The 24,897-nt window shown below is 37.7% G+C and overlaps 2 protein-coding genes across 2 annotated transcripts; both read left to right on the top strand.

The window, feature by feature from the left end:
• Positions 1-1,685: 1,685 nt before the first annotated feature.
• Positions 1,686-18,476, top strand: LOC117917122 (pseudouridine-5'-phosphate glycosidase). Its single transcript, XM_034833348.1, has 13 exons — positions 1,686-1,838; positions 2,496-2,607; positions 3,224-3,334; positions 12,610-12,692; positions 15,582-15,641; positions 15,758-15,818; positions 16,546-16,652; positions 16,746-16,823; positions 17,275-17,320; positions 17,421-17,541; positions 17,655-17,740; positions 17,946-18,029; positions 18,137-18,476. Exons 1-13 carry the CDS (start codon positions 1,770-1,772, stop codon positions 18,157-18,159), a joined length of 1,041 nt encoding a protein of 346 aa, XP_034689239.1. The 5' UTR covers positions 1,686-1,769; the 3' UTR covers positions 18,160-18,476.
• A 3,499-nt stretch (positions 18,477-21,975) lies between these two features.
• LOC117915559 (scarecrow-like protein 3) lies at positions 21,976-24,564 on the top strand. Its single transcript, XM_034831140.1, has one exon. It carries the CDS (start codon positions 22,775-22,777, stop codon positions 24,191-24,193), a length of 1,419 nt encoding a protein of 472 aa, XP_034687031.1. The 5' UTR covers positions 21,976-22,774; the 3' UTR covers positions 24,194-24,564.
• Positions 24,565-24,897: the final 333 nt, after the last annotated feature.

Below are 24,897 nucleotides of genomic sequence, written 5' to 3'. Positions count from 1 at the left end.
AAACGTCATAACTATTTATTTAATATGTATGTTTGCAAAAATGATGTCATATTCTAAAAATGACACATGTATAAGTTTGTTCTGCTGCATTTGAAAACATACTATGAAAATTAATATTTTTCATTTTTTAAAACACGTATAATTGGTCTCTATACCCTCTTTATTAGGCTTTAAATTCACTCTTTTTACTAAATATCTTCGGGTACACCTAATTTTGGCAAAAAGTGACTCGAGTAGGAGGAGTTTTCATAAATTAATTTAATTCTTAGTCTTGAGTTAATGTCATGGTGATATTTTGTTACTAGTAGTTTAATTTACCACTACTATTTTAGATAATTTGTCATATTTAGATTATAAATTTGGTGCGAAATGATAATTTCTTATCATTATTTATTAAGACATAATATTTTTTTAGATGAGTTTATAAAATGACCTTGGTGCTTAGCCCGCTAGTTGTTACATAACCTATTTAAAAGGTTTTTAATTCCAAAAATACCCTTTTGAATTTCATTGAAAAATAAACAAAAGATAATAATAATCATATATAAAAAAGAATAAAACTTTTTAAGTTTTGGCTACACCTTTTCCTCTTATGGGATTATATGAAATTATTAAAATAATTCAATTATATTTTTATCATGTCAAGGAGGGATTACTTTGGGATGGAAAGGAGGGTATTTATGCTTATTTTTTATGGTGCCGCTAAATTCAATATGTGCAAATGTTGGAGGTTACCCTGGTATTATGTTATTAATAAAGGATATTTGGAAGTTATCTATGTGTTTTCGAATGTTTTTTTTTTTAAATATATATATATATATATATATATATATATATATATATATATATATATATATATATATATATCTTAATTAATTTTATAATAAATATTTATAAAGAATTATATAAATAATAAACCTTAAATTACACTCACATGAAACAAACATAATTTTAGTGGATATTTGATAAATTAACTTAATAATTTAAAATGACTTAATAATTTAATTTAAGTTATTAAGTAAATTAAATATATTTGCTAAAATAACTTAATGATTAAAAATAACTTTACGAATAAGTAAAAATAATTAATTTATTATTAAGTCCATATATTCATTTTATCATTTTATACCCATTTGCCCTAATTACTTTTATGATTTCTTTTGCTACTCTAATTATAATTTATAGGGATAAATATGTCAATTGAATGATTTAAAATAAATTTTAAGTTAATTTAATCAAGTAATCTTAATACTTAAGATAATAATTAAGTAATAAGTTTTAAGTCAATAACAAATTAATTTTTCTTAAAATCAATTTAAGTTATTAAATAATAAGTATTAAGTTTTACTAAATACCCCATTAATATATGAATTAAAAAAAAAAAAAGGGTTAAAATCAACTTTAAACCAAGTCAAACACGATTTAGTTTTAAATTCTATTTAAAATTAAGTAAAAAAAAAACAAATACCATGCGTGATGCAAAATGCAGGATGGAAGGGCTAAAATTTATTTTTGTGTCCATTTTATTTTAACAATATTTTTATTAAGGGCAAAAAATATATTTTTAATATTTTATATTAAGACAAATAAATCACATTTGGAATAATACAATTTCAAATACTCTTAAAAAGTTTCTTTCTTTAGTATTTATGTTCGTACCCAAACAGGGCTTTGGTGGAAAAACCTCGGATATTTGAAACTTTAGGGTCTACGTTCATTCTCGACACTCTCAACCGTTAAGGTTTTGCTGACCAGAGAAAACGAGAGGGATGGTGTCTTCGGCTCTCTCAAGGCTATCAAATATCAATCGACATCTGAAGCCCACTGTCTCGCACTCCGTAATTCTTCTTCTTTTGCCTCTATTTTCCTTGCCATGAAAATATAGCGAGATCAAGAAAATCTAAGATTGTGTTTGGGTGTAATATAAGAAATGCAGACTCGTCTAGAATTCAATTCGCTCAAGTTTTGGAAAAATTTTGTGAAATTAGACTTGGGTTGGACCCAATATTGGACTGAATGCCAATTTTGAGAAAAAGGAAAAAAAGAAAAAAGAAATAGCTGTACTTTGGAGAATTAGACCTATTTTGAACATGTCTGCTATTCTTTATTAATTAGCTTGGATGAAAATTGGGTCAGGATGTTGAAGTTTTCAGCCAAGTAATTGAAGATTTTAAAAAATAAAAAAAATCAATAGTTTGTCAATTGGGACAAGCATGGATTCCAAATAATCACCCAAAATGTGTTTAGATCCTCCTTTTGTAAATCTTCTTTGGCAGCCCACTTTAATTTGGATTAATTTGTAATATTTTGGGATAATTTAGGTGTAAATGAAATTCAAGAATTTTCTAGTAACGTTGGCATTAAAGTTAAGTTTAAGCAAATTTTGGTTCTCTGTAATGCACAAATACCCAATATCTCTTCAATATCTTGTAATTGTGAAAATGCTATTTTTTTTTAGAACTGCAAATGATTGAAGATGGTTTTTTTTCTTATAGTGTGACAGTGATGGTGCAACTGGAGTGCCGGTGAAGATATCTCCGGAAGTTTCCAATGCTTTGTCATGTGGGCGTGCAGTTGTTGCTCTTGAGTCTACTATAATTTCCCATGGTATGCTCATATCGTATCTTTACCGAAAACACATCCGAGGAAATTTTTCTTGAGAACAAATTTGTTTCAAATGTGGAGGGAGATCTTTCACACACTAATCGGAAAGGGTGGAAAGTTTAGCTTCATGTGAAAGTTTGAAGTGAAAAATTTTCTTTGGAAACTTTTGCAGGAACTATATCCAATCGAATCAAGAGTTGTTCTTGGGTATTTATAGAAACACTAAAGTCCTTATTTTTTTTACTACCACACTGGGTGAGTTCCAATTTTCATTCGGATCATGTTATAACTGCAATAAATCAGAGCTAACTTTGGCGTCCTACACATGCATCTTTGATGACTCTGTTTTGCTTTACCTAGCATTTTGAAAGGAGTCTAGCAGACTGTGTAAAGGATTTTATCTTGGGTATGGCATAATTAACATAGTTGTCATTTTGATCATGGTATAATTAATTCTGAGGTGTTGCATTATTATGTGAATAATTTATTTTAGTTCTTATAAACAATTAAATGTGTGTAGCATACTGAAACACATCATTACTTATGGATACATGTGAAAACTCCATATCCTAAGCTTTACTGAATTTTTATGGCATATTACTTTTTGACTTGTATTCAGGAATGCCCTACCCACGAAATTTGGAAACTGCAAAGGAGGTGGAGGCCATTGTGAGGACGAATGGAGCAGTTCCTGCAACAGTTGCTATTTTAGATGGCATTCCATGCATAGGTGTTTTTTCTACGCTGTTTCTTTCTATTTGTATCCATATATCTATACTTCCAAGGATGCTTTATGTTGTTTAAGTCATAAATAATATTTTCTCAAAATAAATCTTAATAATAATAATCCTATGTTGAAGCTATACCTTTTTATTCTTTTCTCAGAATTTCTACTTAGTCTTAATGGATAAACTCAACTCAGCTTATAACTCAGTTTGGGATAGAATTGTTGAGATCCAATTTTAGTCACAAATCATAACAGTTATATTGTCTATTCTAAATATTCATTGATTTATGTTAAGAATGGAACATCTAACATTTATTTTTTACTATCTTAGAAGCAAATGGCTCTGTGGTAGTTCATCAGAGTAAAATGTTTCGTACAAAAAACTCATGCATTTTTTTAACTGGTTTTGTATCAGTTGTCTGATTTTTTCATAATGTCTTAGATTATCTCCTGCTAAAACCAATTAAGTAATGTTGGAGCTAGCATTTTTCTCAAGGCTTGCTACCATTAAAGAAAAGTATAAATGCCAATTTGAAAAGAGACTACAGCAATACTGAATGAAAATAATTCTTTCCAAGCTACTAGGGGATTGGGCATTAGGAGTCTTGGTCCTCTTAATGAGGCACTATTGGACAAATGACTTTCAAGGTATGTTCAGGAGTGGAATAATTCTTGGAGAAAGGTGATTATGGGGAAGTTTGAGGAAGTTGAGGGGTTTGGTGCTCTAGAAAGGGTAGAGCAAACTATGGTCCTTGCTTATGGAAAGCCATTAGGAAAGATGGGGTGGATTTTTTCTTGAGGACAAGTTTTCCTATTTGTAATGGATGTGCAGTCAAGTTTTAGCATGACCCTTGGTATGGTGAAGGATCTCTAAAGGATAGTTCCCATGATTATTTGATCATACAGTTCATAAAGAGGCTTAGGTTTCACATTATTACGACAGCTAGGTTTAGGAGAAATTTAGGGATCAAGAGTTGTATTAGGTGGAGCCCTTTCATTTTTGAGCTCGTTTTCTATTTGTAGAGCTAGAAGACAAATTGATCTGGAAAATTGCCAATTGGGAGTCCTTTTTTGTATTGGATCCTACTATTATTCTTGGACTTCAAGTGGGTTATGTACATTCCTTGCAAAGCTGATTTGGAACCCTAAGGTGCCTTCCAAAGTTCATAGCAACATGGGAGAAGATTTTGATCATTGACCAACTAACGAGGAGAGGTTGGAGTTTGGAAAATTGGTGTTGTTTTCTTCACTAGGAAGATCCATGATTTGCTGATCACATTCTCATGTATTACAATTGGATATCTGGTTTATTATCCATCGTCTTCTCTTTGTTTGGTGCTATGGTTCCTTCTTTGTTTGCTTGGAGATGCTTTTCTTTGCTATCAAGGTGCCTTTTTGGAGCCAACCGTAGGGAGGCTGATTTCATTGTGTCTAATTTGAATCACTTAGGTGAGTCAACATTTTTTTCTGGTGCGGAGAGGTTCTGTTTGGTGGTGGAAGACATGTTTCTAAAGACATTGTTCCTTTAAACATAGAGGGGATCTGGCTAGCTACTTTGTTGTTGGATTTTGTTGATAGTATTAAGATTAGTTAACTAGTGATTGTTATTGGTTTGTTTCTTTCTTGTTGGTTTATGTGTTGTTTGTATACTTCATGTGTATATGGGTCACGCTTCTGTGCAACACTTATATTAATATATTTATTCTACTTTGCCTACCCAAAAAATGAAAAAAGAAAATAAGTTCTCTCCAAAATTGTGTCTGCTCTTATTTGTGGTGTAAGGAAATAAAGAATCAATCTTATGGATAGTTATTAAAAGCTTATGGTTCAATTCTTTGAGAAAGGTGATTAATAGTTTATAATGTACTTTAAGGTTCAAAATTTGATGATAAAAGGGAAGGGGAAAGGTAAAAGAATCCTCCATCAAACGCTACACAGTTGTTGTCAAAGATGTACATGAAATTTTGGAACTTAATTAAATTTATTGTTATAATGATTATCGGGAAGATGTTATTCAGAAGGATTTGGGTGTCGACCCTGAATGTTATGATGATTAAAAACTTTACTTAATAGATTAGCTTATTTATTTTTGTTTGTTTTTTTCATTCTTTACCTTTGGCAATGGGAATGATGAGCTTCGAAAGTTAGAATTTTGAAAATCATACACAAACATATAAATACTGTAATATGTACAAGTGTATATGCTTGTTGAAAGTTGAAATTGAAATTATACTTAAAAATTTAAAATTGTGGATTTTATGATAATCTAAATATTTAAATGTCATATTTTATTAAGTTGAATTGTCAAAGTGTTGTGTTGAATTTTTTAGTTATATATATATATATATATTAAAGGGGAATTGTGCCAATGTGTGAGATGTCACTCAATACCCTTAACATTTTTTTTTTTTTGATAAATATCATGAATATATTAAAGGGCAAAGGCCACCAAGCATACAGGACGTATACAATCTGCCTCAAAAAGAGAGCACAAAAAAACAAGCACCCTTACCCTCCCTAAGTGGCCGCTAGCCACTCCAAAAAACCTAAGAGTGAAGAGGACTCCTCTCCAATGTACACCCTAGCCCAACTCCACAAGGTATAAACAAAAGAATTTTTGAGTTTCTGTATATTTAACACCCCTCCCTTGAAAGCTAACCTATTTCTTTCCTTCCATACCGTCCAAAAAATACACAACGGTATAGAATTCCAAATTTTTTTCTTCTTTTTCCCCACAAAGGGGCCCTTCCAACTGAATAACGCCTCCTTCACCAACTCTGGGAACACCCACTGAACCCCCACTAGGGCAAAAATAATTTCCCATAAGGCCCTTACTACTATACAATGCAAAAGAATGTGATTTACACTCTCCTCTTCACAACCACACAAAAAACATCGGTTAGGAAATTGCCATCCCCGTTTTTGAAGCCTATCCAAGGTAAGAATCTTCCCCCACGCGGCTTCCCAAGCAAAAAACGCCACTTTGGTTGGGACCTTATCCACCCAAACGCCTCTATACGGAAAGTCACCAGCATTGATAACAACCAGCTTGTTGTAGGCATCCTTCACCCCGTACCTCCCATGGCCCCCCCCTTTCCAAAGCACCACGTCCTCTTCTGAAGATAGTTTGAAGTCCCTGAGCATAATAAGCAGTCCTCTAATCAAGTCCAGCTCCCAATCATTAAAGTCTTTATGGAATCTAAGATTCCAACCTCCTGAACCACTGCTATGATCCCACATCTCATTAACTGTTGCATTCCTGTTGACCGCCATCTCATGCAGTAGGGGAAAAGAATGGGACAACCTCTCATTCCCACACCACTGATCAGACCAGAATTTCACTCTAGTCCTTTTCCCTACCTTAAACTTTGTATTTTCCCAACACCACTTGGCTTCCTTCATAATCTCCTTCCAAACCCCCACTCCATAAGTACCCCGAGCTTCTTTGGTTCTCCACCCAAGCTCTTCCTGACCATATTTCACCCCAATCATTAACCTCCAAAGATTATCCTTTTCAACTGCAAATCTCCAAACCCATTTTCCCAATAAAGCTTTGTTCAGGGAGTCAATCTTCTGAATGCCAAGGCCACCCTTCTCCCTTCTAGTGCACACCACCTCCCACTTAATTAAATGGGCCTTCCTCTCCAAGCTGCCCCCTCCCCAAAGAAAGTCCCTTTGTAGTTTTTCAAGCCTCTTTACAACACTTTTCGGCATACGAAAAAGGGACATATTGTAGATGGGAAGGCTGGCCATAGTGCATTTGATTAAGGTGATACGCCCTCCCTTTGAAATATACTGTTTTTTCCACTGAGCTAATCTCTTTCTCATTCTCTTTTCCACCCCATCCCAAATGGAGGCAGTTTTGTGATGAGCTCCAAGAGGCAGCCCTAAATAAACAGTGGGCAGCACTCCCACTTTACAGCCAAGTTCCACAGCCAGCTCCTCAATGTCTTCCACCTCACCCACTGGAATTAGGACACTTTTATCAAGATTAATTCTAAGACCGGAAGCCGCCTCAAACCAAGCCAAAATCCAGCTTAGAGCGGACACTTGCTCTTTGCTAGCTTCACAAAAATGATCGTGTCATCAACAAAGAGTAGGTGGGAAACTATCATCTCCTCTTCCCCTCTCCCGCGCATTCTGCAGCCTAATACGAAGCCCCCTTCAACCGCCCTTCTAATTAGGATACTAAGAACTTCCATTCCCAACACAAAAAGATACGGGAAAAGGGGATCTCCTTGTCTTAGCCCCTTAGAATTTGAAAAGAAACCAGCCGGCACCCCATTGATCATGACTGAAAATTTGGCGGTTGAGATGCACCACCAAATCCACTCCACCCACCGCGACCCAAAACCCATTTTGACCAGAATTTTCATGAGAAAGTTCCAATTAATGCTGTCATAGGCTTTCTCAATGTCCAATTTACAGATCAGCCCTTTCTCGTTTCTCTTTTGCCAAAAATCGATCACCTCATTGGCAATAAGAGACGCATCCAAGATCTGTTTGCCCCTCACAAAGGCGTTTGGTCCCTGGACACCACCTTATCTAACACTTTCTTTAACCTATTCGCCAACACCTTAGCCAACAGCTTGTACAAGCTCCCTAACAAGCTGATTGGCCTGAAATCACCCAAATCTTCAGTCCCTCCTTTCTTAGGAATGAGGACTATAAAGGTGGAGTTAAGGCTGTTGGCAAAAGAACGCTGGACATAGAATTCTCTAAACATTTCCATAATCTCCTCCTTCACTAACTCCCAGCTTGATTGCCAAAAAGCAATTGTAAACCCATCCGGGCCCGGAGCTTTATCCCTATTCATACCCATTAAGGCTGCGTAAATTTCCTCTTCAGTAAATTGCACCTCCAGAGAATCAGCTTCACTAGAACTAAGACATTTAAAGTGCACCCCCTCAATATCCGCCCTCCAGCCAGGTTCTTCAGAAAGCACCTGCTGAAAAGCACTCACTATTCCCTCCCTCATCTCTTGCTCCTCCGTCATCCAAACTCCATTAACTTTTATTCTATCCATAGAATTGTTCCTTCGATGAGCATTAGCCATCCTGTGGAAGAATCCAGTGTTTCTATCTCCCTCCTTAAGCCACAATTCCCTTGACACTTGTCTCCAGTGTGTCTCCTCCAGTAAGACCCATTTTTTAAAAGAGTCCTTAGCTTCTTTTTTCAGTTCAGTTTCATCTGCAGACAAACTCCTTTCCCTTTCCACCCCGTCCCAAAATTCCACTTGTTGCAGGGCTAAGTTCTTATTAATTTCCAGCCTACCAAACACCTCTCTATTCCACACTTTAATCTTATGCTTCAGCACCTTCATTTTAGTGGCTAGTCTGACACTGGCCCTCCCTTTGACCTCAATTCCTTGCCACCATCCCCTCAGAAGATCCGTGAATCCATCGGCTTTAAGCCACATATTTTCAAACCTAAACGGGGACGGACCTCTCCTCAACCCTCCCCCCTTCAGCACAATAGGAAAGTGATCTGATATCGGTCTAGGCAGCCTACATTGCACAATCTCACTGAAGTGGTCAAGCCAACTCTGGGTCACCAGGAATCTATCCAATCTGGCCCACGCCTGATTATTCCTCCCCCCACTCCAAGTAAGCATCCCTCCTTGTAGAGGAAGATCAATGAGTTCTAAATCATCCACCACTTGAGCAAACCTCCTCATTGCACTCGTTAGTCTCCCCTGATTACTTCTTTCCCTCATTGACAGGGTGACATTGAAGTCACCCCCTATGCACCATGGGTCCTCCCAAATGCCTCGGATTGCTCCTATTTCCTCCCACATCCACTCCCTGTCCTCTTTAGAAAATGGCCCATAAACCCCAGTAAACATCCAGACTAGTCCGTCTTCCACATTCCTCATCCTACAAGAAATTAAGAAGCTCCCCACTTCCATTTCCATTAATTCCAATGTCCTCTTATCCCAGCAGATCAGAATCCCTCCCGCGGTCCCCTGGGCATCCAGAGTACCCCAATTAAGAAACCTGCCAGTGCCTAAGCTTCGCACCAGCCCCTCTGTCATTGCTTGGATCTTGGTCTCCTGGAAACAGAACAAATCCACTCTTTGACTCCTTATCAAGGCCTTGATTACCTTTCTTTTTGAGCTATCGTTAGCTCCCCGAACATTCCAGCTCAAGATTCTAAGCTTCATTTTACCACCATAATCTGACACCCTCTTGCTAACATCCCACTCTTTTGCTTCTTTCCCCCCTCGTAGTTAATAGAGCATTCCAACCTTTTCAATTCCCTTTCAAACTTGGATTTTTCTAAAAGGTTTTTACTATGGACCTTTTCCCTTCTCTTACGGATTTTAACCAGAAACTCCAAAATTTCTTCCTCCATACCTTCTGTAGAAAATCCCAAGAACTTGCTAAATTTGGCCAACTCACTTTCCTCCCAATTTTCCTCCTCCCATCCCTTTCCATCACATGGCATGGCTAGACTCAACTCCTTACCACTGCTCACCTTGCTGGCGCTTGGGCCCACCCTCAAATCCCATCGGTACGCATTTTCCTCTTCTGAGGGACCCAAGGGGGGAAGCATACGTAAGGGAGTTTCTTTCAAATAGGTTACCCTATCATCCCCAAAAATGTCGCAAAAATCCCCCAACGGGGTTCGACCAAAAAAGAGGATAGAAGAAGGAGATGGCGCAGATGCCATTAAGTCAGGGATAGGAACACACCCGTACCTCGACGCTTCTTCAATTAGAGCGCAGTCGGTCCTTGACTTTTCTGCTGGACAGGGCTCCATTTCCTCTTGCCTTCGCCTGCCATCATAATCCCAAAACGGAAAGCCTTCAGCATCAGACTCCTTCAGTTGACTTGGGCCAGCCCACACAAGAGGCAAGGCCACTCCAGCTGGATCAAGGCACTCTTCCCTCCCAGATAGCCCACCCGCCTTAACGGACTCCAATGGCCTAATACCCTCTGAAAACGAAGGCCCTTCTGATGACGACGGCCCACTGGCACTCGGCCCGGCCTTAGGCGATTCAGACCCGTCGGGTTTACCACCCAAGTCAAGGCCCTGAAGAGGCCCAGAAAGCCCAAGCCTCCCAGGCACTCCTTCTTAGTCCCCCAGACCCGACCCTTTTGGGCCTTGGGACCGAGCCCAAAGGGAACTCGACCCACCTATCTGCTCCCTTGTCCCATCAGCAGCCTGCAAGTGAGTCTCGAGCCTCGCGCCTTCCACCTCTTCCTCCACGTGCTTGCCCGCGCGTGTAGCGACATCACCCTCAACCCCACCTGCTGCGTCACCGCTCTTCTTTCTCCTCTTTTCTGCCGGCAACACCTTCATTACCGGCCTGACCTCCCACCATAGGACAAGCGAGTAGCACACCCCCTCAACCCCAATTTCTAGCGTGCTCGGAAGCTCCTCGCCGGATAATTTCACCAGAATTCTTGCCCACTGCAACTCTTCTAGCCTCTCCGTCTGCGAATCCGTCGCTAAAAACCCCCTGCATTTCTCTCCAACTATTCTAAAGACGTCCCGATCCCACAGCGAGACGGGAAGCCCCACTATTCTCACCCAGGCTTCACTCTTCTCCTCTCCTTCTAACAGACATCCCGTCCTAGGGTTCCACTTCTCCAGTCGCAGCAGCGTCTTCCCTACCAAAATCCCTCCCATATTGACGGCTTTTTCGACTTCAGCACTCTTCTCAAACTCTAACAACACCTTACCCCTTTCCAACTTAGCCAAACCTAAGTTACCCCTCAGCCCCCACGCTCAGGCCATTTGGTTTCCCCAACTCCTTAAATCCTCCCCCTTTACCGTCTTTGGATCCCACACTCCAACAATGCACTGATCCAACCTTTTTAGGTTTTGGCCAAGGTTCTTGTGGCTTACTTCTACCCTAACCACTGACCTACCATTGCGTTTCTGACCCTTTACCACTTCCGCATAGCTACTTCCCGCACATGGCGCCATCAGCGTCTTCTCCTTCTTCTGACCGTCCTTCCTCTCTGTGGTATCAACCAGCGCCTTGAGAATATCCAACATCGCAGTCCAGCCCCCTTTCCCTCCATTTCCTTTGGGGATAAAAATAGTATACCTTTTTTTCTCCAGATCCTCTACACCTAGACGGATGAAGCTTCCTCCCTTATTCTCATCCCGCACCAGTGAGAAGATCCTCCCTCTCTCCCTCCAGTTTCTGACCCATCTGCCTGTTCGAGTATCCTTAATACACAAGGCTAACCCTTCCACAACAAACCCTAGGCTCTCCAGCCCCATTTTGATCCACGAGGAAACCCCTCTCTTCCTTTCCTCAATGAAGACTTGTGTTTTGCCTTTTTTCTTCTCAACCTCGATTTCGAACATCTTCGACTCCACCTCGAAGCTTCTCCTCCATCGACTGGTACGAGCTTCCACGCCACTGGAATTTGTCTCACCATCGCTCGCGAACAGCTCCGCTGGATCTCCTCCCTTACTCCCTCTCACTCTCTCTACACTTTGAGAATTTCGAAAATATTACTTTTTTGCTTTTCATAATGCAAGTGTGGTCTACATGTTAGACATGGCTGATGTGTAATGTCAAGACATCATTGATATATGTTTTATTTAAGAGAGATAATTCACAGATTGGCATGCTTAAATAATACTTACATGAGAATTTTAGGAATTAGACACTAATGGTTCCCTATTCTTACAGTATTTGATACTGGTGTAACTCATCCATTAATATGTAATACAACATAATATATTTAAACTATTGAAAATGGGAACCTGTCTCAGGTTTTGAGTAACTGGCAATGTTCAAAGTTTTTGGAATCTGCTCTCAAATATACCCGATAATAGGAGGATCTACTGTGTCCCATAGAGTGCTACTAGCCTACCACAGTATTGTTTATAAGTTTTTTATATAAATAAGATATTCAACTGCCAGGATTAATACATCTCAATGGTTAGGATTTTCACCTAATCATTATACTAAGTTTCTGTTTATGTTGCCTTCCTTTCAATCAAAAAGTGGTGTGCTAAGTTTGCTTATTATCATATTATCATTTGATCTCTCTCTGTCTCTCTGTCTCTCTTTTTCTCTCTCTCCCTGCACCCCGTCTCTCATTTATTGGGATGTGAGGGAACAATTTTGTTGACTTCTGGTCAAATCTGAGTGATATTAACATTCTGATTCCAGTGTTCTTTAGCTTTCAGCATCATTCTGCTGGAAATTATAGTTGATATAAAGTTGTTTATTGTCTAATTGTTTGGCCTGTTCTGTTCTCAAATCAGTTATCTACTCTCTTATGTCTCCAAACAATTTCTTTGTGTAGGTTTGAGTATTGAACAACTGGAGAGGCTTGCTAATCTGGGAACCAAGGCTCAAAAGGCAGCTCGCAGAGATATTGCACATATTGTGAGTGGCACTTAAAACAAGCTTTCATGTTCATATAGTCTATCTCAATATTATATTTTAGTGCATTTCCTGTTTTGTTCCTTGCTTTAGATGTTTACATTGATAGAACTGGAAGGTTTGCTATTTATATGATGTTCTAGGAGATGTTGCAATTTCTATAGGAATTGATAAGTCTGAGCGAGCTTATAGGTGAAATAGGAGTATATTATCAGCCTCTTTTTAAATATTTGATGGTAAATGTGTTGAACACATATCTCATAACTAGAACCATGTTGTCTGCTGTCTGACACTGCTGCTTATCATGTTTTGATGTGGTCTTATAGCACAGATGAACATAATATGTAATGGAAGAAACCATGATACCTAATAATTTAATTGTATTTCACATGGCTCTCCCCCGCATAAAGGACAAGTTTTCTTCCAACTAAATAAAAAAATGAGCTTAATATGTAGATAATCTAATTAAAGTACAATTATGTTTGATTTATCCAAAAAGGAAATTTAATTAAGGGAGAATTGCAAATAGGTTGAAGAGGAGCATTCCATGGAGTCAATTTTTTTTTGATAGGTAAACTAAGAGAATATATAAAAAACAGTTGGAAAATGACGCATCAAAGTACACACGAAGTATACAAATATTGCCAAAAGGCAAGCAAGAAAGAGAATACGATGGAAAATACCAACCGCCCAAACAAAACCAAACCCTACACCCCATAAAGTTGGACAACCCTTAGCAGGTACTCCCAAAACTAGGAAACACCCCAAGTGTAGACCAATTGAAGCACCTTAAAACCTGAAAAAGAACACGATCTACCCTTTGAGCAAATTTGCAGCCAAATTCTCCCTACCAATCTGACAGCGAAAAAGCAACCTCATGGAATGAGAGTTGTATTCCCACTGCTCCTCTCCTGACTGTTAAAGGAGAACTTTTGCAATTACTGAGCAGTCTAGTTTTTGGATTTCCCTCTCAAAATGGGATGATGAGAAAGGTTTCTTCTTCGCCCTTGAGGCCTTAACACCATGCCCTTTTCTTGCCCTTCATTTTCCTCAAAAAGGAGCTAATCTCCTTTTCAAAACCTGTAATTAGCATCCCCATAAAGCTACTGAAATTGGTCAGCTTACTAATAAGCTGTCAGAAGAAAGCCCCTTCCTCACTGAATAGCAGCTGGACTCTATGGCCTTAGAGGGCTCCATCTCCTCAACCCTGACCTTGGACCCTTTGCTGGATTTCCTGAGAAATCCAACAAACTGCCATCTTGAGGCATCATCCTTAGTAACCCAATTTCAGATCCTAAAGACCCAAAGGAATGCCCTGCCTTTGACTGAGACTTAATCTCCCATCCAATGCCATCTCCTTGGCGCTGATTCACTGGCCCACTGTCAACAACAGGCGACCCAATTGGAGAAATTGAAGGGGGATAAGGGGAAGATGATATCTATCTTCGAACCCATTGCTTTTGCTAAGAGGGTGTCATTGACTCTTGAAACCCACATTGTTGAACCCTGAGATGTCGTCTTCAGGAAGGGTTGACTAAGGTCGCCAGAAAGCTGGTAAATGCTTCACTGATAGGAGAGCATTGAAGGTCTTCTTGGGCCTTCTTACCCATAGCCCCCTTTGCTAGGTTTGGAAAAAAGACCATTGGTTGGCCCTCTAAAGGGTATGGAACCTTTGAACTGGATCTCACAGGGAATGACCTAGTCTTATCCAGCTCACCATAGCTCCCTCCAAAAGAGCTTAATATTGTTGCTTTGGGATGGCCCAATAAGGACATGCAAGAGCACCATCTGCCTACCTCCTTGTCTTTAGAAGATGTGAGGCCTAATGTCATACAAGGAAGCCCTAAAGGCTCCACAACCATGCTGCTGTCTATTCAGAAAAGCTACCTTCGCCATTACGTGTACTGTGAAACGTAGCTCTCGACCCAACCCATGCAGGTCTTCATCAGCATCTCTTTGTCCGACTTCACTCTCCTTACCATGCATGCACTTCCCACCCATTCATCCCTAACCATTAAATCTCTGCAACTCTCCATAGAGATCACCATTGTCAAACATAGTGGAACTTCCCACCATAATTGGACAGTAAAGACAACTTCCCCTGTCCACAGCAAGCAACTAGCCTGACATGTTCCTCCCACTAGATTTGAGGAGGATTCTTGCCCATTTCATGTGACGCCTCTCCGTCTTCTCCTCATCCACTGCCACAAAGTCTCTGTCAGCATCGCTAAGCCTCGTAAAAAAATCTTTTCCCATAGATGCACCGGTAACCCTAATACTCTCACCCAAACTTCACCTACACAAACTCTCTTCTCTAAAGCAGCCAACATCTAGCCTCCACCAATCCAACTGCAATCTTCTCCCCTTAAGCAAACTGGCCCCAAATGCCATACCCTTTCAACTTCAAAAACGTTATCAAACTAGAAGAATACAAGAGAACCTCCCAACAAAGACAGTTTTTAATCACCTTTCAATCTCCAAAAATGCCTAGCCTAAGATTTCGATGAGTCCATAACTAGCATTTGGTTTGAAAATTGACTCGTATTGATTCATGTGAACAATTTTTATTGGTATATGTTTCATTCTGATGGGAGTCTGGTCCTCCACTCTTCAGTTGTCTTGCAGGCTGCCACTTTGATTTCTCAAAGTATTTCCCATTTATGAAGTTTGTGTCAGTATAATATCTGGCATATTTTTAGTGGAAGGCTCATGTCAGTGAAGTGAATGATAATAACTTTTTTGTAACATGGGATTGCATTGCCAAATGACTGGTTTACAAGTAAACATTAGTGCATTTTTTTTTAATATGAAGCTTCTCAATTAGGCTAAAATTGCCATCTATTGCTTTTCATTTTCTTTGATTGTGTTCTATATGCTGATTTATGTTCTTAGGTGGCTACCAGAGGGAATGGTGCAACTACTGTTTCTGCAACCATGTTTTTTGCGTCAATGGTGACAACTCTGATCTTAGCTTTCTCACAGTTACTAGATACATGTTGGCATTTTCTGTAACCTTAATAATTTGTTATATATTTCTCTCATAGTTATTAAGCAAAAAATTCTTACAGGTTGGCATACCTGTCTTTGTTACTGGAGGAATTGGAGGAGTACATAGACATGGAGAGAATAGTAAGTGCAACCCATTTGTATATCCTGAAGCTAGAAATGAGTTGGTGTTTGTGATGGGCTCTGCCTTTTCTTGGCTAGAAATTCATATGCACTTTTGAAGCTTGCTATAAATGGACACCTAAAATTTATCTTATCCTGCCATCTAAGTATTTCTTAAAAAACAGCCATTTTTAGCTAAAACAGCATTAGCTCCTACTCAATTACCATGTAATCCAAATTGTACATTTTTTGGGCTGTGGACCATCTAATGGATTTCTGGCCTGGGAGTTGAAATGGTATGTTGTAACCAAAAGAATTGATTGTTTTTATGGAGAGCAGTGAAACCATCATTCTTTCTGATAAGTGCTGCTACTCAACGAGATAGCACTTACTAAACTGTCTTGGTACCTTTGGTAAAAGAGGGGAAAGACTGTTCCACTCGAGGAATTTGGTTTCCACACTGGAGGCAGATATGAATTAACCCTACCCAAGTTGCAAATATGAATAAACCTTATTAGTAGCTAGGTTGAATGGAGCCATGCTATTGTCATAAAAAAAAAAGAAAAAAAATCTGTTTCTTATTGGTTGTTTCTTTCATTGCTGTTTAAACACATCCTTCGAGTTACTAATTGGGTTTCTAAGCAAAAAGAACTGAAAACATTTGAAGCTCTCTGAAGTGATTATTGGAATTAACAAGCCCATGCATTAATATGTCAGGTATGCTTGATTTTGATATTTTCTTTTGCAGCAATGGACATATCTTCTGATCTTACTGAGCTTGGAAGAACTCCAGTGGCAGTTATCTCGGCTGGGGTAAAATCAATATTGGATATTCCCAGAACCCTGGAGTATTTGGTATTTATCCTTTTGCCTCCAAACATCATGAGAAGTAACACATAACTTCATATTACTATTATCAATTATTAGCTTTTATGATCATCAATACAGGAAACTCAAGGAGTATGTGTTGCTGCTTATAAGACTAATGAATTTCCAGCATTTTTCACAGAAAAAAGTGGCAGCAAGGTATTAATGTTGGACTCTGTCTCAGCATACTGTTATATGTTAGAGTTGCACTTACTGTTGCTTCAGCAAATTAATATTGCTTTGGCATTGTTTTGTCCCAAAAGCTGATTACTCATTAACAAAAAGATGTTTGTAGTAAATGGTTTCTTAGTTATTATTCCTGTTTTTACTATTTTAATCACTCTTTTGCTGCTGGTAGATGACATGGTCTACCTCAAAATGGTGACGTCCTAGTGTCTGACATTTGAATGGCAAAACCTCTTGAAAAGAGAATATATGCTACTGAACTATTTTGGTGCAATAGTCATGATGATGTCTCAAACTGAAAAACAAGTATATTAGTCCTGATAGCAATATGACTTGCATGCAAGTCAATGGCATAACAAATTCGTTCCAAATGACTGTATGTGACTGAACATTTTTATATTTGGTTTATGACCTGAAAACCTAGGTGCATTGTCGTGTAGATACGCCAGAAGACTGTGCTCAACTAATAGGTAAGTGTCAGAATTAACTCATTTATATTTCATACATTTATTGTTTTTAAAAACTGATGTAATTTATGGTTCTTGTCTTTGTTGCTATTGTTAATTTCAGATGCAAACATCAAACTCAAGCTTGGGACAGGTATTTTGATTGCGGTTCCAATTCCAAAAGAACATGCGGCTTCTGGAAGCTTAATTGAGTCAGCAATACAACTAGCCCTTAAAGAAGCCAGGTAAGTGTTTTTTTTTTTCAATCTCTCTTTTCCTCATTAAGCATTTGAAGTGTTTATATCAAATTGTTTTGTAATATTTTATTATCTTCTACAAATTCACATTGGATCATCAGGGATAAGAATATAATAGGCAATGCTGAAACGCCTTTTTTGCTTGCAAGAGTGAGTGAACTAACTGGAGGAGCCTCACTGGCTTCAAGTATCCTTTCCCTTCTATGCTCAAGTTTTTTGCATGGAAACCATAGCATATGCTGGTGAATTAGTCGAGTCTAAGCATAATGAACTTTAAAGACTGAAAAACAGTCTGTATTAGTAATAGACTTGCACTTTTTTATATGTTCTCTACTTCCCTTTTACATTGACTCTGTTGTGAACAATTGGATATATTATCTTAACTGCCCTAGATATTGCACTTGTCAAGAATAATGCAGCCATTGGTGCTAAGATATCTGTAGCACTTGCTCAGCTCAGAGAAAGTTGTAATACAGGTGAGCTTTTGTTTTGTTGATCTATTACTAATAGTTGTGAGAAAAAATGTTGTCCTATATTGAAACTTTGGGTCTTTAACTACTCTCTATGTTTTCAATTTTTACAGGTGATGCTCAGTCAGTATCATAGGTTCTTGGACAAATGTGGCAGCCAATCATTTGCGACTTTGAATAATATTCATGATGATTTATTTTCTCACTGTTACCCTTATCATCACATGGTAGAACACAAATTTAATTTTGGAAAAGGCCAAGGTGAGGGTTTTTTTCTGTCTGTTGTTAATGTAAAATTAGATGCTGTACAAGTTGCAAATTTAATTTTACAATAAGGGGGTTAGTCCAATTTAAGCTGATGGCCCAGTATAGGCTTCCTTTGACTTAAAATTTTATTCCTTTCTCTTTGTCATGGAAAACTTGAATTCATATGCAGCCTTGAGTTTTGTGTGATGGATTTAGGTGTTTCCTTGGCACTACTTAGGCCCTGTTTGGTGGAACAGGTGCTGTTGATTTTTGATTTGTGATAAAGAGGAAAAGCCATTAGCTCAAGTTGTTAAAAATCAGCTAGGATGTAGGAAACAAGTAGGTATGATATAGTGTCATCTCAACTGAAAGGGAGGAGGATTATGTACATGACACTATTTTCAAGTTACATGAAACTTGAAGCTCACAAAACAAACATTAGAAGAATCCAAACACGCCACACCATCTTGATGGTCTTATCTTTTTCTACACTCATTCGTCTTTAGGTGTTTTTCCCCCTTCCAAAGTTGACTTTAAAATGATATGTTCGAGATTGATAATTAAAATAAGGATATTTATGTATAAAACATTTAACACGAGGGATCATGTTCACCAAACGTAATCATCAGGTGAGAACTTCCAATACTACTATCTTTTATTTTGAAGGGTTGAAAATGTTATAATTAGCTTTTTATTGTTATCTTAGCATTTGGATAAAACTTTCAATTATGAAATATGCACAAGATATTAAAAAGCTTATTTGTCAATGGGCATGAGATTTTTTTTTTTAGTTTTAAATTTAAAGACAAAAATGAAAAAAAAAAAAAAAAAAACCCTTGATAACATTATTTGAAAATATTAAGACTTGATTTGGATTGTAGAAGGTTTGAGTGAAATTATGTAAAATGAAAAATAGAGGGAAAGGATGGATGAAAAAAGTGGGAAAAAAAAAATTAAATTCAATAAACTTTCTTACACCTTTTTTTATTATATAAAAATTGGATATTTTAAAATAATTCTTATTACATCGACTCTTCCTTAAAAAATTGCCATATTTTTTAAATTTTGATTTTTCTTTTCTTTTTTACTTTTCTTTTAGATTGCATTTCTCTCTTAACCGTTTTTTACATATATTTTTATTAGTTATATACAAAGGAAGTAAATCATTTTCCTTAATATTTTTTCTTATTTTTATTTATTATCGTATAATAAAAAATTTAGTCTAATGGAAATTAAAGTCCAATGCTACAAGAAATATTGATTCTTCCATTTATTAGTTATATACAAGTGATATTATATCAATCACTTCTTAATTATAAGACAAGAAAATCCAATCTCTCACGACAATGCATTAAATATGAACTCATTTTTTGTAGGTCAAATGATGAGATCAATAGAAGAGTAATAAGAAAATGGTAAATAGTAAATTTATTAGAAGGAAAATACAATGGGAAAAGAAGAGGTGGGGTTTTAAGAAAGTCACAAGAATGGGGGGAGGAGCATGATAAAGGTGGGAGGCAGATTTGGAAGGTAGCTTAACTTCCTTGTCATTTTGTATTAATGCATGAGGATAAAGCCAAGTGGAAGGTGTTTGCATATGAAAAGAAAACAAAGCAAGGGTTTTGGAAGGATTTTGTGAGATTTATTGCAATTCCCTCACTTTCCCCACTACCAAACAAAACTCTGAGAGGCATTTGTTTGGCTTTGTTAGGGCATGTTTGGAGTGAAGTAGGGAAATAGGAATCATGAAGTTTTTGGCCAGCTATCCCCTATGATTCCCCCACCATCCACTCTACAAGTCAAGACAAAAACAACTATCTAAAATCAACAACCTCTTGGCTCTTTGAGTCATAAAATTTAAGGAAAAAAAAATTCTCTCTCTCTCTCTCTCTCTCTCTCTCTCTCTCTCTCTCTCTCTCTCTCTCTCTCTCTCTCTCTCTCTCTCTCTCTCTCTCTCTCTCTCTCCTCTTTTGTCAAGGCTTTGACAGTGAGAGGCGGTTTGCAGTTTCCAGGGAAATACTTCTTTTTCAAGCAAACCATGGATGGAAGTCTATTTCACTTTCCAATGTCTTAACATCTTCATTTTAAATATACCTAAAAATATCTCTTCTATATAACTTCCCACTAAAATACAAATTTTGAAGTCATATTCATTCTTGTCTGAGTTAAGTTCTTTCCTTCTTTTATCCCCATCCAAGTATGCTAATATAGCTCCTACAAAGGTAATTATTCAAAAGAATTTCTATAATAGAAGAAAGAAAAACAAAAATTGTTGGATGTCAATTATGTATCACCAAATTTGTAATTTTTAACATTGAGAATGCATTATAAAATTTAGATAATTGGATGAAGTTATAAATACACGAGTCATGATATAGATAAATAAGATCAAATAAAAATAAATGATCAATTTCTTTTAAGATTGTAATTTAGGTGAGTTGGTCGGGTTGATAACTAATCCAAACCCAATCTGAATTAAGAAACAATTGAAGCTCAATTCAACATAAACTCTAACTCAAGGTATTTAATCTAAACCTAATTCAAATATCATCTAAACTCGAATTGTTCAAGTAAGATTTGGGTTTGTTGGGGTTGAGTTTAGATTGATCGAGTTATATAATTCAAAATCCATTTATAATATTTTTTAAAACACTTTTTGTTGGAGTTGGGTGGAAGCCCAAGTTGGGTTGATCCTACCCAATCCAACTAACTAAGAGATAAGGGGGAGAAGTTCATGAGAGTTGGAGCTGTTAGAAACTACTCATAAATCACCCCAATAAAATATAAGAAAAAAGAAGAAGAGACTTCTAGTTGTCTCACTTTTACTTTTATTTGTGAAAAGAAAGATCCAACGAACTTGGGAAGAAAAGTTCTTTGCCAAAGAAGGCAAAAGATATGTGATGTGAAATAGAGTGGTTTTCGATTTTAGAGTATGGTTCCATTCATGATTTAGAGTAAATAATTGAATGGTGAAACAACTTTGTTTTGGCTCTTGGGCATTTCAAAAAGACAATACGAAGTTTTCCTACACTTTTTAACGTATGTATACGGAAATTTAAATAGTTAATAGGATAAAATTTCATGATAATAATAAAAAAATAAAAATTTATATATATATATATATTTTAAAAAATGAGAATGAATATCATATCATAAGATAATATACATTATAAATATTATAGAAATATTTTGGGGTTAGATTGAGTTGTTCGAATATTATTTAAGTCAAACTTAAATTGAGTTCGAGTTGAAAAATCCTTACCCAAGTTCAACTTGAGTATAAAAAATGATTGTCCAAATTTGCCCAAAGCATTGGGTTGGATTCGAATTGGGTAAGGTGAATTGCCTTCATGGGGTTTTAGCTCAATCAATTTAACTTCAATAAGGAGAGATATTTAATGAAAATTTTGAAGTCTCGATGAAATATTGGGGGGATTTGATAGGATAAGAAAAGAGATATGAAATAATTTTTATATCATAAAATTTTCTAATAGAGAAGTGAGTTGAAGTGGGCATGGACAAAAGAGCAAAAATAGAAAAGTTGCTTCAAATGGAAATTGACAAAAGACTAAAATGAGTTGAGGGTGCAGAGTGAGAGGAAAAATACAAGTATGAGACAAATTTCAAGGTGAATTCTTTTTATTTTTAAAGTCCCCATAAAAGGAGAATAGAAAAAAAAAAGACAAAAAGAAGAGATAGGAGCAGAGAGAGAAAGAGACAAAGCGAGAGAGAAACTGGAAGACTCGCCTTCTCACAAATTCCATATTCCACTGGAGGGGCAGGACACCCCTGCAATAACGACAAAAGCCACCTTCACCCTTCTTCTCAACGTACCCTCCTCTTGAACACCCTCGCCTTTTAACTCTACCGTTTTCACCTTCTCTCTCTTCCTCTGCACCACATCCACAAACTGACACACATCCTCCCATATACCAAGCCACAGCAGCTCTGCACTCCGATTCAAGCATCGCTTCCCCTATTTTTCATGGGGCTTTTCATGGGTTGTTGATCGATTAAAAAACCCACAAAGGGATTGGTGGCTCTTGCTTTGGTTTCCCACCTCTTCTGCCTCTGGTACCGTTCTCTGTTTTTTCATGCATGCCTTCATGTTATTTTCAGTGTTAATCTGATCTGAGTTCATGAAATCTGTGGAACCCATTTGAGTTTGTGTTGTGATGCTTGCGTCTTTCATAATTTTGTCGAATTTGGGCTCTGGCTGTTGCTGAATCAAAACCCCAAAACCCTCTGCTTCTTGTTCAGCCTGTTGTACTCTTCACTGCCTAGTTCTTGTTATACCAGGGTCTGTTTTGGTCCGCAAACTGCTCTGAATTTGATCATTCTTGGGTAGTTGCTGTGAAGAGATGCACATTTTTCTCGTTTTGTGATGTGATTTCATTCAATTCTGGTTTGGTTCTTGGTTGGGGGAATTTGAGATCCATTCCTTTGGTTTGTTGAGTCCAATTTTTATCTCATCTGTTGCAATTACCATCTCTCCATTTGTGTTAATGGCACCAATGGATGAAAGATCTTCGTCTGTTACTTCTTCGCCTCTCCAATTGTTCTCCATGATGTCGCCTTCACCCAGCTTGGGATCACCATATCCATGGCTTAGAGAGCTAAAATCCGAGGAGCGGGGCCTGTGTTTGATCCATTTGCTACTCACTTGTGCAAACCATGTAGCTTCTGGTAGCCTGGAAAATGTGAATATTGCCCTGGAGCAAATCTCCCAACTTGCCTCTGCTGATGGTGATACCATGCAGCGCATTGCTGCTTACTTCACGGAGGCACTTGCTGATCGGATACTCAAGACATGGTCTGGTCTCCACAAGGCCCTCAACTCCACCAGAATATCTTTTCCTTCTGAGGATATTCTTGTTCGGAAACTATTTTTTGAGTTGTTTCCATTCTTGAAGATGGCATATGTGATCACTAACCACACTATTATTGAAGCTATGGAAGGGGAAAGGATGGTTCATATAATTGATCTCAATTCGGCTGAACCTGCACAATGGATTGCACTTCTTCAGGCCTTGAGTGCTCGCCCCGAAGGCCCACCCCATTTGAGAATCACAGGGATTCATCCTCAGAAAGAGGTCTTAGAGCAAATGGCTCACAGATTAACCGAGGAAGCAGAGAAATTGGATATTCCATTTCAGTTCAATCCCATTGTTAGCAAATTAGAGAATCTTGATTTTGAGAAGCTGCGAGTTAAGACCGGGGAGGCTCTAGCAATCAGCTCAGTTCTCCAATTGCATTCCTTTTTGGCCTATGATGATGAATTCCTTAGGAAAAAATCCTCACTAGCATCAAAGAATTCAAATGGGGTTCACTTGCAAAGAGTCCTGCAATTGAACCAAACCACATTGGGTGAATTGCTTGAGAATGATGTGGTTAATCGATATAGCCTTAGTCCTGACTCAGCTTCATCATCACCACCATCTTTCACAGGTTCGCCAAAAATGGATGGCTTTCTTAATGCATTGTGGGGTTTGACACCAAAGCTCATGGTCATAACAGAGCAAGATTCAAACCATAATGGATCTACTCTGATGGAGAGGCTATTAGAATCCTTGTACTTCTATGCAGCATTGTTTGATTGTTTGGAATCTACTCTACCAAGAACATCTATAGAGAGATTGAAGGTGGAGAAGATGCTTTTTGGGGAGGAAATTAAGAACATTATAGCATGTGAGGGAGTCGAGAGGAAGGAGAGACATGAAAAACTTGAGAAGTGGATTCAAAGGCTTGATTCAGCTGGGTTCCAGAGCATGCCTCTCAGCTACTACTGCATGGTGCAGGCAAAGAGGTTGCTGCAAGGTTATGGTTGTGATGGTTATAGGATCAAGGAAGAGCATGGCTGTGCAGTGATTTGCTGTCAAGACAGACCACTCTTTTCGGTATCAGCTTGGAGGAATAGAAAGTAAGATTTAGATTACTGGTCACACAGGGTTTGAGTTTTTCCTCTCATTTTCTTCTTTGTATGAAAAGATTTTGTTCATTTGCCAATGCATACTGTTGAAAGATTTGAAGACCTTTCTCAAGCTCTTAGAAGTTCATTTTTTCTTCTCATTTTATTCCTTAATGGAACACAGGACTAGTGAGTGTGTGTGCATATGTGAACTGATCTTCTCAGTTATATATTGAACGGTTGCTCTGTTTGTAGTGATGTGGCCTGAAATTGGTTGCAATTGCAAAGGACTGTAACGCAATAACCATTATTGCAGGATCATGTGGAAACAATGCATGTATTTGGATTGCTATTTCTTCATAGAAACACATTTCATCTTTTGGTTTTGATACATTCCTTTATGAACTTGAATTTCAACAATTTTAATCTTTGGTTTGCCCTCCTGTTCTTATCAGACAAATGCCCGACCCAAACCCTGAAAATACACATCTTCTAGTGTAATTTGAGTTGAATGTACTGGGGAAAGACAGTGATACCAACAACCCAGACCCTGTTTGTTTGAATGGAAATTAGGAGAGAAAATTCAAGTGTTATAAAATTTGGCTGTCTTGTCTGGAAATGGCATCCTAGGAACCCAGTTGCTATCATTTTGAAGAATTGCATTACTGGGTAAAGAACAAAGTAGCATACACTGTTAATCCTAGTGGAATAATTGAAGTA

The sequence above is a fragment of the Vitis riparia genome, chromosome 6 (assembly GCF_004353265.1).
Source record: "Vitis riparia cultivar Riparia Gloire de Montpellier isolate 1030 chromosome 6, EGFV_Vit.rip_1.0, whole genome shotgun sequence".
Classification (NCBI taxonomy): domain Eukaryota; kingdom Viridiplantae; phylum Streptophyta; class Magnoliopsida; order Vitales; family Vitaceae; genus Vitis; species Vitis riparia.
Note: the sequence above shows the minus strand (reverse complement) of the source record. Positions and strands in the feature narration are given on the sequence as shown.

Coding starts and splice junctions, on each gene's coding strand:
- LOC117917122 (XM_034833348.1), top strand. CDS start 1,770: ATGGTGTCTTCGGCTCTCTCAAGGCTATCAAATATCAATCGACATCTG. Junction 2,608..3,223: donor GTCTACTATAATTTCCCATG/GTATGCTCATAT, acceptor ACTTGTATTCAG/GAATGCCCTACCCACGAAAT. Junction 18,030..18,136: donor CAGAGAAAGTTGTAATACAG/GTGAGCTTTTGT, acceptor CAATTTTTACAG/GTGATGCTCAGTCAGTATCA.
- LOC117915559 (XM_034831140.1), top strand. CDS start 22,775: ATGGCACCAATGGATGAAAGATCTTCGTCTGTTACTTCTTCGCCTCTC.